At 46.2% G+C, this 17,640-nt stretch overlaps 1 protein-coding gene across 1 annotated transcript in view; it reads left to right on the top strand.

The window, feature by feature from the left end:
• galnt9 (polypeptide N-acetylgalactosaminyltransferase 9) overlaps positions 1–17,640 on the top strand; it is a 64,600-nt gene that overhangs the window by 33,818 nt on the left and 13,142 nt on the right. Inside the window, exons 5-6 of the mRNA XM_060054140.1 lie at positions 4,343–4,540; positions 8,957–9,074. Of these exons, the coding sequence (XP_059910123.1) occupies positions 4,343–4,540; positions 8,957–9,074 (316 nt within the window). The remainder of the gene's footprint in view (positions 1–4,342; positions 4,541–8,956; positions 9,075–17,640) is intronic.

Below are 17,640 nucleotides of genomic sequence, written 5' to 3'. Positions count from 1 at the left end.
CCGACTGAAGCCAGATCCAATTATCTGATAATTCCAGATGCACGAATAAGATGTGTCGTAACAAAATTCGATTAATCTGTGAAAATAGAATAACAATAGAATTACAACAAAAAAATATAAATAATATCAGACAGGACGACTTAATCTTAAAGGGGCGCCGGGCGGTGTGATTCTTTGTTGGTGGCGTGGATATAAGATGGTGGGAGAAGACCCCCTGGATCTCTCCGAAGATTGTGTTTGTGCAGCAAAGCCGCACGGGGATGGGGATGCCGGGGATATTTGTCCTGGCTTAAGATATTCCAATGTGACCCCTTCCTGTGGTCCTGTTTGTTGAAGGCAGTAGTAATATGTGCTCAGGCTGATTCGGAGCCTCTGGCAGCCTATAGCGTGACTTTGCAACGGATAAGCAGACAGCAGGACATCATATCTCAGAAGGCCATCCCCCTCCCTCCCCCCCCGACCCCACCCCTTAGCTCAACCAATCACCTCAGCCACACACAGCACCCAGGGGTTAATAACAGGGGACCCATGCTAACTCAGAGAACCCCCCTGTACGGGAGGATGACTCATCGCTGAGCATGAAGTGAACCCATCCCTGACCCCGCCCTCCCCCTCGCCGGAACGGGAGCGTGGATCTCAGCTGGTCGGAAGGGGAGATGAGTAAGCCCTCACGGTGGTGTACAGACGCGCAGGACGGCAGCAGGCGGGAGAGGAAGAGGGGAGAGGCGGGAGGGAGGGAGCGTGGTATGGACTCCGTCTGGCGAGGAAATGCCAGATGTAGTGCGCTGGCTTCCTGAGTGGTTGCTATGGTGCTAAATGAGGCATCCCAGAGGTGTAGCTAGCGCTCTGTCGTTGCGACCAGGGAGGGGGGGGGCGGGAGGGAGGGAGAGGGGGAGGGAGGGAGGGCGGGAGGGAGGGAGGTGGCTGGATGCGGCCATGGCTGGATGCTCCGGGGGCATCCGACGCTTGGATCTCAAGGACATGCGGGTGGGAAGATGAATGGCGGACGAGTGCAGCCAGGGGTGTGGTAGAGCTGAGAGGGGGCTGCTCTCAAGGTCGGGGGACACGCAGGGGAGTGTGTATCTGGTGGGGTGAGGGAGGGGGTGTCGGCCTGTGGTAGCGCCTCCTCCTTTGCGCTACGTTGCCGGGTTTTGTCACGGAAACCCGGGAGACATAGTTGGCGTGCCTTCACACACATTATACTGATTAAGATGAATATTCAGCATGAGGTTGTGTTCAGAAGAAAGGGTTATTTTGCTAATTGGGTTGACGTGGGCAGGTTGTAGGCTGAATATTCATTGGATGTAGGGTCAGGTGAGGTGGGTATAACGTAGAATGAATACACAACGGGCTCACAAATGAACAAGTGTTTCATTTGTGTCCCCATGTTTTTTTATACCCAAACAATATTCAAACAGCTTCGGCCTTCTTTCAAGTAAGATATTCTGGATCAGCTCGTACATGACAGTTGGAACCTTTGAAAGAAGGTTATTCTGAAGGGAATCACACCTTTTATTCCTCTTATTCATACGAGGACAGTTATGCTGAATTGGGTGGGCTATGGACTGGCTGAGTTTCACCTCAACTGGGATGTGGAGGATATAGGACAAAACAGAAATACCTCTTTTAATCTCATTGAACATCACAAGAGAATGAAAAAAATAATAACTAATAAATGTTTCCTTAATCTCTCCCTCTCTCTCATTTATATATATATATATATATATACGTCAATATGTATACATATAATATATAATCAATTCAATGTATTCATAACGTGAACATATTTTTAAATAGCAATAACAATAGTTATTTTCCTGCCACTAGCCTATGGTTAAATGACAAGCAAAGTGCTCTTGCCAGCCACTCTAAAGTTATTAAATGGAAATTCTGTCTAAGTACTGCTCGCTTCCCTCCTTTCTTTACTTACATCATCATCCCTTATAGGTCCATTTCCATCCATTACCACTATCCGTACTGCCTCCTCCACCTTCTCTTCACTCTCCACTTCAGTAGGATAAGGAAACACAGGCAGAGAGCGGATAATTAAGGTGTCATGGAAGAATTCATCCTAATAATAATATCAAATTATTTTTTACATGATATAACCTTGTATCCATTGCGACTAGAAAATAAATTTGGCTTGCACATAGATAGCTTCCTTTCTCTCTAAAATGGAAAGGTGTCTAGTTAGCATACACATTGACACTGTTGCCAATAAGTCTGTTACTGACGCAATGCCAATCTCCTGACTTCTTTATTGTGTCGATTCCTTTAGTCGTGTTGCATCCTTGCTGACTTGTCCACTTTCCCCTTTTTTGGATGGCAAATTAACGTGGACTCTCCTGCCTTGGCTGCCTTCAGCCATTATTCTTTACTCTCCATGGCAACTCCCCTCACCTTTGTTTCCTTTGTGGTTCCTACCCACCAGGTGAAGGTTTTATTTTGAGAATCATGTACATCCATTGTCTCATTGAAGTTCCTCTGATAATTCTCCCAGTGTGTCTTCCCCATGATCATGCTCAATTTAAATCAGGTATATTGCTCCCCAGGAGGGTCCTACAAGAAATATTTTTTCATCAAAGAGTAAGTCAAAAACAGGCGAGATAGAGAAGAGGGAAGAGAAAGAGATGGAGGTACAGAACAGAAGCAAGGTTGCCATGGTGATCTTGTATGCTCCAAAACGTTGTTTCCCATGTCGATTCAGAAATGTGAGCGCTTGTGTGAACTCAGGATGGTGTCGCGGGCGCTAGGAGAGAACGGAACTTAAAAACTCCAAAGTACTCCCGCAAGAGGATCATTTATCATTTCACTTCGTCCGCCTCTCTTCCCGCTGAAATGGGAGAAAATCCACTCCACATCGGCCCATGCACGAGTTACACAAACCCTGCCGTTGTGGAGGAGGGTGTGAGCGGCCGAGGAGATGGTCTTAACGCCTGATGGATTAAGCAAACGGTGCAGACGGCGTCTGAACCCATGCTTGTCTTAACGCGCCCTGTCACCACGGCTCAATTCCTTCTCTCCCTCCTCCTCCTCCTTCTCTCCCTCCTCCTCCTCCTCTTCCTCCTTCTCTACCGCCACCACCGACACAAGCAGCACCAAGCTGCAGCACAGTCGGGCTTAGAGGAGCGACACCTCGGGCCATAGCTCGAGGTAGAGTCGAACGGGGGAAGAAGATGCCAGATGAGAGGCCGAGCACTCGAGCGACAACCGACAAGCAGTGCAATCTGCCGCCCTGTTTGATGTGGGCTGAGAAGAAAGCGCGCCATTCAATGCATCCCTGGGAGCCGCAGCCAGAGATGAGGGCCGCAGCAGGCTTATGGAGTCAGGCTCTGCGCAGACTGACTTCGTACCCTTTGCATTGGGGGAATATATATATATATGTATACAAATATATATATATATATATATATATATTGCCCCTATATATTCCCCCTATCTATGTATGCTTATATAGATCCCCCTATGCGAAAGGTTGAAAGTATGGATCCCGGCAGAGGATTTCCCTTTATTTCATTAAATTCATACCTCTTATACTCCAGCAAGGTACCTAACCCCTCCCCTCTCATTAATTGCGTGCCCAAAATAAGGATTAACTCTAAGAGTTGCTTTTTGTCTAAACTCTGCCTAATGACTCCGATGGTGATTTCAAGTTCAGAAAGGTCTTTTCTGGAAGTTGGAAGTGTATTGCCTGGCTGTTGCTAATTAGCGCAACCCAAAGGCACAACTGCATTCATTAGAGTAACATGAGTCGGTTCAGTGCTAGCATGGAACTAACGCAGCGCAGGTTCTTTGTTCGCAGCGCAAGGGCTTTGTTCTTCGCTCACTCGCTCGCTGCGTCTGAGTGTCTTGTTCATCATGTCTAAGTTCAACCTTGACCTTCTCCTTTCGTAAATGGCACTCTATATTTAATACGCTCTACAATCTATTATTCATCGTCCTGAAATGCTCACCTACCTGGTAGGGTCAGCAACGCTACAGTGAAACAAAACAACTCTACACAGATAGTTTATTATTAATGTGTCCAATGTGTCTAAATCACATATTCTCTTTCGGATGAATATAGTCAAATAGATGAGTACAACTGCTGCAGCAAAAGGGCAAAAATGCCTCCACATCATATCAATAATATATCCTGATTTAACTAATTTATCAGACATTTTCATCGAGAATGACAGCGAAATTCTCATGTTATTGCGCTTGGGCATCTTGCTCTAGGGGACCCACAGATGGAGCAACTGAACCCATCATCTTTCGGCTGGGGTTTGAACCATATCAGCCGCCTTCAGCAAGACATATTCGGCCCCTCCTAACCCTTGCGTCCCCTCTGTATGTCCCGCAGGGCCGAACCCATCCTGACCAGGGTGAAGGAGGACCACAGCCGCATCATCCTTCCCGCCATCGACAACATCAAGTACAACACGTTTGAGGTGCAGCAGTACGCCAACGCCGCCCACGGCTACAACTGGGGCCTGTGGTGCATGTACATCATCCCCCCCCAGGATTGGCTGGATAAGGGCGATGAGACGGCCCCTATCAGGTGAGGACCAATGGCGTTCATAATGGATGAGGATGTTTGATGAAATATGGATAGGTCGCATCCCTTATTCATGTGTTCATGAGAGAAGGCGACGTTGTGTCCGCTGTTACCACCGCCACAACCCAAACAGAAGAGTGCAAACCCCCCCCCCCCCCCCCCCCCCCCCCCCCCCCCGCGGGAAAGGCTTGTACATTACGACCGAGGCAGCTGTTTGAGTGGCGGACCGAGCCAGTGTTTTTAGTATGAATGTATAATGTGAAATGTGGTGCATTGCTTTGACCATCTGTCCTGCAGGTAGGGACACGTCACACCTCTGTTCCACTGTCACTGAATCAGTGTTGGCCAGTGTTGGAAACAGTCAGGAGGTTGTAGAGTATGTGACTATTATTGTATGTATGTATGTATGTATGTATGTATGTATGTATGTATGTATGTATGTATGTATGTATGTATGTATGTATGTATGTATGTATGCATGTATGTATGCATGTATGTATGTATGTATGTATGTATGTATGTATGTATGTATGCATGCATGCATGCATGTATGTATGTATGCATGCATGTATGTATGTATGTATGTATGTATGTATGTATGTATGGATGGATGGATGGATGGATGGATGGATGGATGGATGGATGGATGGATGGATGGATGGATGGATGGATGGATGGATGGATGGATGGATGGATGGAGAGTGATAGCAAGAGGGACAGAGAGAGAAAGAGAAAGATAGCGAGAGAGAGTAGGTGAGAGAGAGAGAGCGAGCCTCTGGATCTTAAGTATAGTGAGGTATAGGAGAGAGCACACTGCAGGCCGAGCCAGTCTGTATCTCATCCGTCTTCTAAGCAGGATTAATCGCGGTGAGGAGAGAGAGAGAGAGAGAGAGAGAGAGAGAGAGAGCAATCGAGAAAGACCGATGGAGGGAGAGGGATGGAAAAGGAGAGGGATAAAGGGATATAGTGATGGAGAGAGAAATTCAGGGAGAAAGAGGGAGAGGGTGAGCGAGCGAGAGATAGATAGATGGAGGGAGAGAGAGAGTTTTGGAAAGAGAGAGAGATCGAGGGACATATGGATGGAGAGAGAGAAGGAGGGAGCAAGAGATAGGGGGATAAAGGGATAGAGAGTTTGGGAGGGAGAGAGATTGAGGGACATAGGATGGAGGGAATGTGTGCGATAGGGGAAGGGGCAGCAGCGCTGGTCCTGGTTTCTCTATTGATATTCTGCTGTAACGGACGGGGGCCCTCCAGGGCCAGCTGGAGTGTGTCGGATTTGTGGACCCCTGACGGGAATCGTTCTGCCACTTGTTTCTTCGACAACAGAGGCTCGGTGGTCTTTTAAACCCTGACGCCCCGGACTTCTCTGGCGGGTTGGACACTCCCAACACACACAAAAAGTTGTAAATATGATTTATAAAAACATTGGTATGCATGATTTGGAGAGGCATTATAAGAGAATGAATTGAATGTCGAGGCTTGGATGAGATTTTGAACAAGAACCAAGTTTTAAAAAACTGTAGGGTATTTGGCAATCATACACGGTCTTCTGAAGTTTTACTTGTAGACTTCAGTTGGAGGATTGGATGCCTTCATGAGAGCAGCAATCCATGTGGTTTAGTGGATGTAAGGTTCTCAACATATCACTTAAGGCACTGGTGCAATGGAGGAATCGGTTCTTCAAGCACTTTAAAGAAACATTAAGCAAATAAAAATGTTAATTAGGCTCTATGTTTAGTTAAGTACTGGTGTTTTTGCGCAAGTTTGTTGAAAAGCTAACGGCAATTATTTATGTAAAGATCTTTTTTCAATTCACACACTATCAACAATTTAATCTAAAATTGTTGTCTCGAATTTAGAACATTAAACAGGACGGGTATTGTTTTTTTTCTTTCACGGCCATATTCCTGTGTTTTTATTTCTCTTACCAGTTTTAATGAGCTATTTAGTTGGCCAACCAGAAGATAAGCAAGTTGTCAATTAACCATGTTCATATTGGAAACATGCTTCCACAGGAATAATTCTCCATTATAATGACTGACATTGCACACACCATGTTTGAAGGGCATTTTGTTTACCCGTGATGAATGCTCAATGTGAATCCATTTGAATGAGTTAGGTGTAGCACCTGAGAGCTTCTCCCAAGATTTAAGAGTGCAGAGGATTCTATATATATCTGTCATTTAATCAGAGTGATAATCACAGGTACTGGTGCCAAGCCATCTGCCTTCATGTTTTTGCAATGCCAGAGTACAAAATGCAACTACCTTGTAATGGCTGTAAACCTCCATAGTTTTACCTCACATGTTCTGTTGCAATTAGTAGATCGATGGATTGTGTCACAACTGCTGGCGGGGCAGCAGGCACAAAAGGAATATGACCCAAATGTAGACGAGAACTTGCGGAGATGTAACAAAAATGGCTTTTAAATAGAGCCTCATCTTCACAAACTGGCATAGAAAAGCATCATCACAAGGGAAGGAAAAAGGGACGTGACAATAATAAAGAACAGACAAGGGGACTAATGGGGCAATGAGGTGCAGGGGGGGAGATTGACTGGGAAGCTCTGGTGAGGGTAATGAAGTGATTGCCGATGGGAGTGGCAGGATCTGTGAGCTTTGTGAGGGATTCAGTTAGAGGCCTAAAAGCTGAGTACTCCAGCGGGGAACCTCAGGTGGATGACCAGGGCACAGGACAGGGACAGAGCAGGAGATCTCAGGTGGTTGGCCTGGATCTGGGAGCGGGAAAGACAACCTGACAGCTCTGGAGGCAGCTCTGGAGGATCTTCTGGGGAGCAGAACGGGGGACGGGACAGGTCTGGTCACCGGCGAGGTAGGCAGAGCCGTTGAGGTTTCCCACGACCTATGGCGGAGCCATTCAGCAGCCTGACAATGTAGGCGGAAACCGCTCAGGAATCTGACGATTTAAGAGGAACCGCTTGGGAGTCTGTTGACGTAGGCGGAACCTCTCAGGAATCTGTTGACATAGGCGGAACCGCTAAGGAGTCTGAGAACGTAGGCGGAGCCATTTAGGAGGCCGGCGAAGTAGGCTGCACAGCTCAGAGGGCGGGCGACCTAGATAGACCCCCTCAGGAGGCCGGCGACAAAGGGCCTGGCAACGTAGAGGGACAGCTGTGGAGGGCGTCAGTAAGTGGGGACCGCTCTGAAGGGGGGCCAACATAGGGGGCACTCCTTCAGAGGCTGGCGATGAGCCTTGTTGACTGGGAGGACCACTCGACTGGTGACTGGCTGCTTGAGATTTGGTCTACGGAGAGGGCCTTGGATCGTCGGAGGATCGTCGGGTTTCTGGGAGCTCGGGGCAGAGGGTCGGCGGGGACGACCGACAGGGTTTCTGGGAGTTATGGCAGAGCGTCGGCAGGCACGTCGAAGATCAATAGTCTCTGTGTCAAGGAGACATAAGGTTGTGGGGGCTACATTTCAGCATCAAAGAACATTATGTTGCCTTTCGTGCAGTCATGGCTGCACATGGTGAAGCACATGGTGTTTTATGTATGCTGTTCAATTGTTAATGCATGTTGGTGTGTAACACATCGAAGACCTGTCAGGGCCCTGCAAGATAAAAGAGTGTGTCCTTAGCCCTCTCAAGGGCTCGCAACGAACATGAGGCCTTGCATGGACTTGTACAGAATTGACATTGGCACTATGTGGGCCCTATAGCCAGAGTGAGGACCTCAATGGCAGCTTTATCCACGGAGGTACCGAAGTACTGCGTAGAAATATTTAAAATGAAAGACATTATCTCCTCAGCGAATTAGCATAATGAGTGGGATGGCGTTGACGGCTCACTGTTTGCATAATAAACAGTTGGCCCAAGATCTATCCTTTTAAAAACCAGCCCCACCACCTCCCAACCCTTCCACCCCTCCGGTTTATACATTCTGCTGAGGATCCATCCCCCAAATGAGTGACACGAACGCACCGCTGTGGGGAATATTAAACACGACGTCGCCACTTCTTCACAGGCACACGGCAGATGGAGAGGAATGTGTACGCTTCATTTGCTATGTAAACACTGGGACCAATGTTAAAGGCGTTTTACCTGAGGTGATCCTCCAGAACTGCCTAATTTGATACTGATCAAATAAACGGTGTTTCTGCCCTCAGTCTAACAGGCAGTATCAACCATCTTGCTGCGGAAGCCTAATTGGTTTCAGTGTCTGAACTGGGTTGCTTCTTTTTTTTCTGTAAAGGGTAATGAACTGCATTCATTGTGGGCGTATAAAAGACGAGCAGCTGGGGAATATTTTTTCGGATCACTTTTTATTTCTCTTCTTCTCTTTTGCTTCCTCTCTCTCTCTCTCTCTCTCTCTCTCTCTCTCTCTCTCTCTCTCTCTCTCTCTCTCTCTCTCTCTCTCTCTCTCTCACACTAACTCTTCCTTGGTCTGCCTCTCTCTTTCAGAACCCCAGCCATGATCGGGTGCTCCTTTGTGGTTGATCGGGAGTACTTTGGCGAGATCGGTCTGCTGGACCCTGGTATGGAGGTGTACGGGGGAGAAAACATTGAGCTGGGCATGCGGGTGAGTTTCCTAAGCCTCCATTACCCCATCCAATGTCAAAATGCATTACCACAGGGACATTGTTCTGCCAAAAGAAACATATGATGAAAAAAAGGAAAAAGGAAACTCACACACAAAGAAAGACAAAGACGCTGCCGTATTGGGGGGTTTAACGAGAAAACGTTCCCTATGGCGGCGGTGAAAAGGGTGGTAATGCTATGAAAGGATGGCTTGATAAAACACCCGAACACACACACACACAAAAGCCGTAATTACATATCCGATTTTTTGGTTGAGGCTGATCATTTGATGAGCAATCCCGGTGGGAAAGATTTGCGGAATCTCACTTCAGACTTTGAGAAGCGCTCCTGATTTTCTCCTGTGCCCCTGCCTGAAGGCAGCGGATTAGGATACCAGACACCAGGGGCGTCAACACGAACCATGATTAAAATTTGCAGTAGAAGTTTAAAATGTCTTAGATGAGGGGCAAGAGTAGAGAAAGAAAGCTTAACGCCAATCTTCAGCCAACCCAGCGGCTCTAAAGCCCCTATACGGAGAATGTGAATCTCTTTCTGCAGCCGCTATGAGTTGAATTTAACGCTCTGAGTAAGCGACGGGCTGGGCGAGTGTTTAAATTCAGAAAATGTTTCTCTCCAGCCGAGTGGAGCCGGCGCTCGCCTGTATCTGAAATCGGTGGCGGGCTTATTGGAATGAGAAATGCATGACAGATCATACTCTTTCATTTAACGTCTTCCTCACATCCATTTCAAATCTCGAGATGGCCTCCACCACGGCACCCAAGAAAGGCCGACCGCTCGGGTGGTGGCCAAATATACCTCGCACAAGAGATTTCCGACGGGCTTCATGGGTAACCAAGTGCCATTTATGGGCTGCTGATGATCATCTCCAACCCTCTCACATTCCCACAACCACACACACACACACACCCTACTCCCAGAATCCCCGGTTCCTCCGGTTATAACACCGCCGTCCCTGAGCCGAGCCGTTATCTCCAGAAAAAGCTACCAAATTAGCATGAAGCCATGAGTCACCACATCGGGCTACGTGTGGCAGAAAGGAACGGCTCCGTTCAACCGGATCTCCCGGGTTATTCTTGTTATCCTTATGCAGTGAGCCCGCTAACATGTTAGCTAACAAATCATACGGCTCGGCCATAGGTGGATGGCAGAGCAGATTGCCTTTCTGAGACTCCCAGCACTGCGGCTAAATTAATGCAGAGGGCGCCGCATTGAGCTGTAATGAGGCGTAACGGTTGCCGCGACGCATGCTCCTCTCGGCTCCGTCACGCTAGAATCTCGCGTCGCAAGGCTTGTTTTTGTTTTTCGCGGCTGTATGGATTATTTGCAATTTTATTCAGGAAAGCTGTGTAACATCTGTGTTTCCAGTCCCGTGTTGTTGTGTATTTTAACGCGACGTCCCGTTGCGAACGGCAATTACCCTCGCCGCCGTCGGGCGCACGTGCGTGTGGAAATTAAACATACGCCATAGAATAAAAGAAGACAGAGCAGAGTCCATTCATTCTATTCAGTGCGGGCGCCGCGACTCCCCTGGTGAGCCCGCAGTCGACAGCGGCTCTTAGCTTCTCATTCGGTACAGCTGCTAATGGAATTGAGATAGTCTTGAGGCTGGCGGAGGGCCTGCTGGGCCTCAGCTCATTGTAGCAGCGCCGGCTGAGCACTTGCCAGGCGGGATATGCTTGATTGACAGGAACATGTTTAACAATTAGCCCAGGTTGCGGCGTGCTAGCCACGGCCTGCCCACGACCATTTCAGTGTGTGGCGCTGATGAAAGCCACCGCTCGCTGGGAAAAGGTTACACTGCATCTATAATTTATTTGGAGTTGCCTTCACAGTCGCATAAGCTGCGTGAAGGAAGAAAGAAAGAGAAAAAAGGAAGAAAAGCTTCCTGGCTGCATTCAAAGCCTTGGCCTCCTTTAGAGGAGGAAGGGAGGCGAGGAAATTCACAGGTGTGGTTGTCTGCCTCCCTTTGTGTGAGTGTGTGGTTGTGTGGTTGTGTGTGTGTGTGATTTAAAATGACGTGTGCGTGGGGAAAAACGATAACAGATGCAAGAGGAGGGTAAACCCCATTAGAGATGTCATCTGAGATAAATTTCTACTTCCTCTGGAATGTACTGCTATAACGCATCTGGGTATTGTGTTTTTCCCCCGTCACTGTGAGGGGAATTGAGACTGATATTTACTATCTCTGCAACCATTCTGCACTTGAAGACCACCAGTTGAAAAATAAAACAGAATGAAAAATAAAAAAAGATGATGTATTGATTAATTTATTATCAGCACTCTGTCAAGTGTTTGGCTATTTTCAAGGATCTCAAAGCGCTTTGCATAGTGAGGGGTAGGGGGGGGGGGGGTATCAAACCTCATCTACTACCAGTCTACATTCAAACGTGTTCAAAATACTACAGTAAAGTCCATTCTATCCTGCCAACAATGCCAGACAATGCTATCAGCGTTATCTATCCACAGTGATAGCGTGAATTCTTTGTGGCCTTCACACATTTTGAACAACCTTTATTCACAACCTTCAAGGAAATTATGCTTGCAGCGGAGTTTGTCAAAAAATAACAAAGGAGGGAAAGTGAAGATAAATTCTACCCGGCGTGTCAATACAGGTTGGTTTCATAACGCACCCAATCCTCTGCTGATCTGGCTTCTCAAGGGATAAGGTGGAGTGTGCGGGGAGGGATTGCCTTTCATTTGCAGTGTACTCCTGGCATTGGGGTGTTGTATCGGTGGAGTGCTGCACTTAAATCTCAGCCTGCATAAAATCAATGGAGCTCCAGCTCTCTCTTATGTGCCACAGTTAATAACAATTACAGGAACCACAGCTGCTTGTTCGTACCGCCGTCCCCTTTAAGCCAATTTCCTTGAGCCCTTGTAGACACTTGGCTGACACCAGAGTGCCGGAGTGAGGACATGTGAGTTCTCACCTGATGCGACCTGGAAACTCTTAGGTCCAAGTTGGGTTATGAGTTTTGGCATTTTGCAGACACTTTTATCCTAGGAAACCTACAGTGAATTTTAGCTGGATGTCATTATGGGGCAGGTAAGGGTTAGGATCTCTTGCTCAAGGATGCTTATAGTTAGGTGGTGGACTTTGGGGTTCGATCCCGGTACCTTTATGCTGGTTCTAATGAATTTAAGTTTGCACTTCAGTACTTCTTATCTTACTTCTCATCACACAGACTAGTGCAGAGCTTTAAGAGCTGTTAACTTGTTATAGAGACACAAATAATTTGCATTTATGCTTTGTGTTTTTTGTGTTTTTGTTTATGTTTTATCATTTCCTAACCATTTCTCTTAAAGCCTTATCTCTATAGCCACCTGATCCATTGCTCCATCTGGCTCTCCTTTCTCCTTTGTGAGGGAAAAGCTGCTCATTAGAGTCCAACCACAGCAGAAGCTACCAGAGAGGAGGCAGCTAATTACACTTTACCCGGTCTCAATAGTAATAGATTCATTAGTCAAGTTTTTTTTTTTTTTTATAAATGTATTAATTAAGCTTGACATGGCTTTGTTTACAGTGTGTTAGTTCACTTTAGTTTGATTAATGTTTGGTATTATTACTTTTTAGTTTTACTTAAGACTATGTATTTTTCTCGACGATGTAGGCTCATTATTCAATCTTGACCTTAAGCAACCTTAATTCAGCTTGTATTCACAATTCCTTATATTAAATGTCATTGTTTATTTTTTCTAATGTATCAGTTTCATTGCTAAACACTTATAAGTAGAAATATAAACTATTTACATTTATGAAAACCTACACACCTCATTATCCTTTCAGGCAAACTCAGACACTTTTAGTGGGCGCTTGTGAAGTTGCTTTTGTGTTGCTATTCTAGAACTATGAATTCTACAAGGGATTAGTTGTTAGACTGTGGGTATCTCTTCAGTAAACACAACATTTCCGATAAAACATTCGACATGGACAGATACAGAGCCAAAAAATCCCATGAGTTATTCTTAAGGAAGGTACATCTCTTCTGGTATAGGTCTAGTATAGCATATCGAGCTATTGCAATATGAAATATGAACCTTTCAACATTTGGACAACCCTGAATTTGAAGATTTTGGCTTTTGCGTAAAAGCTACATCCATTAATAAAACAGGTTAATTGTTGCACGATTAAGACCAAAGACATAGGCTGGAGTTTTTTTACAGGACATGTTGACAGAAGACCAAAAAAAAACATAAAGATCTTTTGCCCTAAAAGCTACATCCGTTAATGAAACAGGTTAATTGAAATAATTCTCAGTTGCAAGATTAGCGCCAAAGAGCTAGGCTGGAGCTCGGTCAAACAGCCCCCCAACCCTCATCAAAGGAGGTCCCAGCCCCTCCGAGGCCCGGAGCGGTCACCTTGTGAAGGGCAGCATAGTCATTATTAAGGCCCCGGCCATCTGTGGTCAGCAGCCCTGCTGGCACCAGAGAGACCTGCACTCTGCCGTGTCCGTTTACCAGCTCCTGATGGAGGGACGCCATATGTCGGCCCTCGGCCGTTTTAATGGAGCCCATTCTTAAAGTCGGTACAACACTCGATATCTGCTTGAGTCCACAAATGTGTCTGTGATATAGATTAGCAATGCCGCAATGAGATGGATTATCGGAATTCGTTTTTTTATCCGAAGTGGGTTGTTGATTTTGGATGCATGACATTAAGGAGTGGGTAGGGGTGGGGTATAGTGCTAGGGGATTATAGCCGCACATGGAGGTTTGATTTCCGAGCCTTTAGGCTGAGTGGGAGACCTTTACCACTCGACTGTCTTGCCCCCAGATGTGTGCTGTGTATCAGAGATAGTGTTGATGACCGCCATGGCGCACGGTTTGTGATTCCCTGCGTTTCGATTCCTCGCGCCAGGCTCAGGATGAGGACAACCACCTGGATTCTATGCATGTCCGCTGGGTTAAGGTAACAATGGGGGAGAGGTCTGTCTATTGATCACTCATTTGTCTTTTTCATGGCCTGCATTATTTAGCAGCTGGATCAATCCACTGGGGCTTAATGGACTCAGAGTTACTTACTCTGTTCTTCATTACTGTACGTTTCCACCCGCAACTGTCAACGATAATAGAGATGAGTCCAAAATAGATAGCGACAGCATGAAGAACGTGAATGTTAACTGTAAACAACAGAGTATCGGATGTTGTTTTTCAATTGCGAATCCAATCAGCAATTGCATGTTTTTCGGCAGCACATAGCTTGTCAATGTGTCCACGACAAACAAGTTTGCCTAGTTTTATAATTGGTTATGAAACAGCACCAGCGTGTCTTCCAATTTGGTGACTAATAACCGTTATTAAAGATCTGCATTTAGCTGTGACATCGCACGTCAGTAACCAATCCTTACCACTCTAATAGCTGCAGTGATTTGAGAGAATTTTCTGCATCGTCCAATCCTTCTTGTGTTCGGTTTCATAGCCCAATGATGTGAGTTGAATGACGGATGATACTTTCCTGAAGTCAACCGAGCGTCTTCGTCCCTGTGAAGTGCCATCCAGCAGAGAGAGAGAGAGAGAGAGAGAGAGAGAGAGAGAGAGAGAGAGAGAGAGAGAGAGAGAGAGAGAGAGAGAGAGAGAGAGAGAGAGAGAGAGAGAGAGAGAGAGAGAGAGAGAGTAACTACTCACCTACTTCAACTGATAAGAGGAGAATTAAGATATGGTAGACTTTATGGAAAGCGGGGGAGATCTGACAAGGCCAACGTTTGAACAGCAGTGAGCAGGATGAGGGAGAACGTTGAGAGAGGAGTGTGAGGAAGGGGAGGCTAGTGAGAGCAGAATGAGGTTTTGACAGACGGACAGATTAGGAGGAGGACTCTGCATATACATCTTCCATCATCTTTCCCTCGTGCGCTCTGTGGGCAAAAAAAGAGACAGGAAAAGACGGAGCATGTGATGTGTGTGTGTGTGTGTTTGTACGCGTTTGTGTGCATGTGGGCATGATGAAGGATGGAGCCTTCATCCGTCGATGCTTTGAAGCTTTCTTATTATATATTCCAGGAGACTAGAGAGAGCCTGAGAGTATCACACTCTGCTAATACAAAAGTTAATTCCAAAATGCGGACGCTACCGCCTCGTTAGCATATTTAAACATAATTCAACAAAAATATGTATGAGATTTAACGGAAACATTATTTTTTATGCTTAAAATAATTTGTACAAGAATGATCGTTTGCGAAGTATAATTTTTAATTTTATGACCGCTTTTGAAAAAAAAATTATCAGCACAACAGATTGTCAAATTTAGTGCCTCACTATCAGAACACGCAATGTCACCAGGCTCTTGAAGAAACGAAGTGCTCGGTTGTCTTTGCCACAATAGACAAATAGGAGAATATAAAATGTCAAAGTCTGGGCTGTTCAATTACCATAATCAACTACATAATTCTTTGCACTTTCCTGTGATGTAGAGAGGGTAACCCTGCTGTGTACAGAGACTGGTCGTCAGAGAGACGAGTCGTGAGCATCTTCTGACAAGATGCCCGCCTCCTCATGATAGAAAATGGAGACAGCTGCAGTGAATAAGTTAACAGTTCAACGCAGAGGTTCTGGATTGATCACTGGGGATCACTTTGAACGGGACATACCACAGGGCTTGAGTGAGCATATGGTATGAATAAAGGTTTTAAGGTTTTGATCATAGTCACTTATTACTTACTATTACCATTGATCATTTTGTATTTAGTTCCTTTTTTTCAAAGCGACTTGCAGTGAAATATTTTCTTTAGATATAAGTCATCACGTAGAATGGTAGAATAGAATATAGCTTCATTTGCCCCAAGGTGGAATTTGTAGATCATTTCTGGCTCTGCTCTGCGGTGACATGGCGTGCATCAGGCTCAGGCAAATTGTTTGTTTATTTGTGTGTGCATAGGAGTCAAACATCCCAGACTATCCTGCCCCCTATTATATTACAGGGCCCTCGGATAAAATATAAACGCAGTGAAGCCGTTGTTGATTTATGTTGACATGGAAGGTATTCATTTTTTGTGGTTTTAAAATGTAAAATAATACTGTGAAGCGCACTCCAAAGGAACCAGGGAAGCACTCACAGCGCCTTACACTTTAAAAAAAAATGCATGCGGATCAGTCCAGAGACAAGGCAGATCAATTCCTAAGAAATTGGGGCTGTACACTCACACCGGTACATCATCCGCCAGCAGATAGAAACAGTATTTTGTAATCATGATATTTCCCTTGGATATGGCAGCGAGACCACCCAGCCTCTGAGTTAGTGTGGAGAACAGTGAGTCACTCTAAAAGCGATTTACCAACTGTCTAATAAAAGCAGAAGACGGGGAGGGTCAATTACCATTACCGGCTTCCTCATAACCCAAACATCTTCGGTGGGCATCAAAATGTCGAAGTGACACGCGCCGTCGAAGGACTGCAAGCCCCTTATACCGGCCGTGGCCCCCATCACCTTCTGCGGGCAGCCGGTTTGCCCTCAGTAAGATGTTGGACTTGTGATTCCATTGGCTATCCCTCTCATCTCGGTTTACAGCCCGCTGAACCAAGTTTACACTCTGCTGTTTCCAGGTCTTTCATTGGTCTCCCTAATCGATGCTATCTTTCTGCTCGCTGGGTGTGTGTGTGTGTGTGTGTGTGTGTGTGTGTGTGTGTGTGTGTGTGTGTGTGTGTGTGTGTGTGTGTGTGTGTGTGTGTGTGTGTTTGTGTGTAATGATTTGTCACATGAAACATCACAGTCCCACGGTCACCATGCCTTTCTTAGACAAGGCAGGCTCATAATCACCATGGCAACATCACATCACTCTGGCAACCGTGACAGCCCTTGGGGAAGGGGCAAACAGTAAAGGTGTGTGACAGAGCACATGCCAAAAACTGTCAAAGGCATGACGACTTACTCGTATGGAGGCACGGTTTAGGAACTAACTGAACGAACGCTAGACCTAATTGTGGAATTCTGCGTCCACAATCCCTTTTAGTCAAGTGTTCATTTTAATCATTTTTAAAGGGCAAATAAGATGCTTGACCAAACATGACCTTAGCCGAAACGAGGGGACTTAAATGGATTGCTAAGCATTCTCTATCATGTTTGGTATCACAAGTTTTTCCGAGTGCACCGCCATAACCAGATCTACACCATTTTTTTCTGCATGTGTAAAATGCTCGGCATTAGCACAGCCTTTGTTTCCCGTAGCCCCATGGCAAATGTCAAGTGTGTGTGCGTGTGTGTCTGTGCATGTGTGTGTGCGTCTGGGTTTGTCGGTGGCCAAACATGTTGACCTTTTAGACGGAACAAGGTCAACATGATGAACAGGACGTGAGGGCAACTATCACAATGGCCACAACATCAATGTGCTGAAAGTAGACCGCAGACCAATGTTCTGTAAGCCTGTCTTGTCCTCACGGGGACCACATCACACTGAGGTCTGACAACACCTCTGACCCTCCATCGGTGGGCGGTGTCAGGGTCACAGATGGTACTGAAGTGTCCGGAAGGCTGCCAGCATGATCCGCACGCATGCGGTCAGCCTGGAAGGTGAAGGTTCTCTTCCTTAACCTCTACTCAGCATGGAAAGCTTAAT

This window comes from Gadus macrocephalus, chromosome 6 (assembly GCF_031168955.1).
Source record: "Gadus macrocephalus chromosome 6, ASM3116895v1".
Lineage (NCBI taxonomy): Eukaryota > Metazoa > Chordata > Actinopteri > Gadiformes > Gadidae > Gadus > Gadus macrocephalus.
This window is presented reverse-complemented; position numbering and strand designations above follow the sequence as displayed.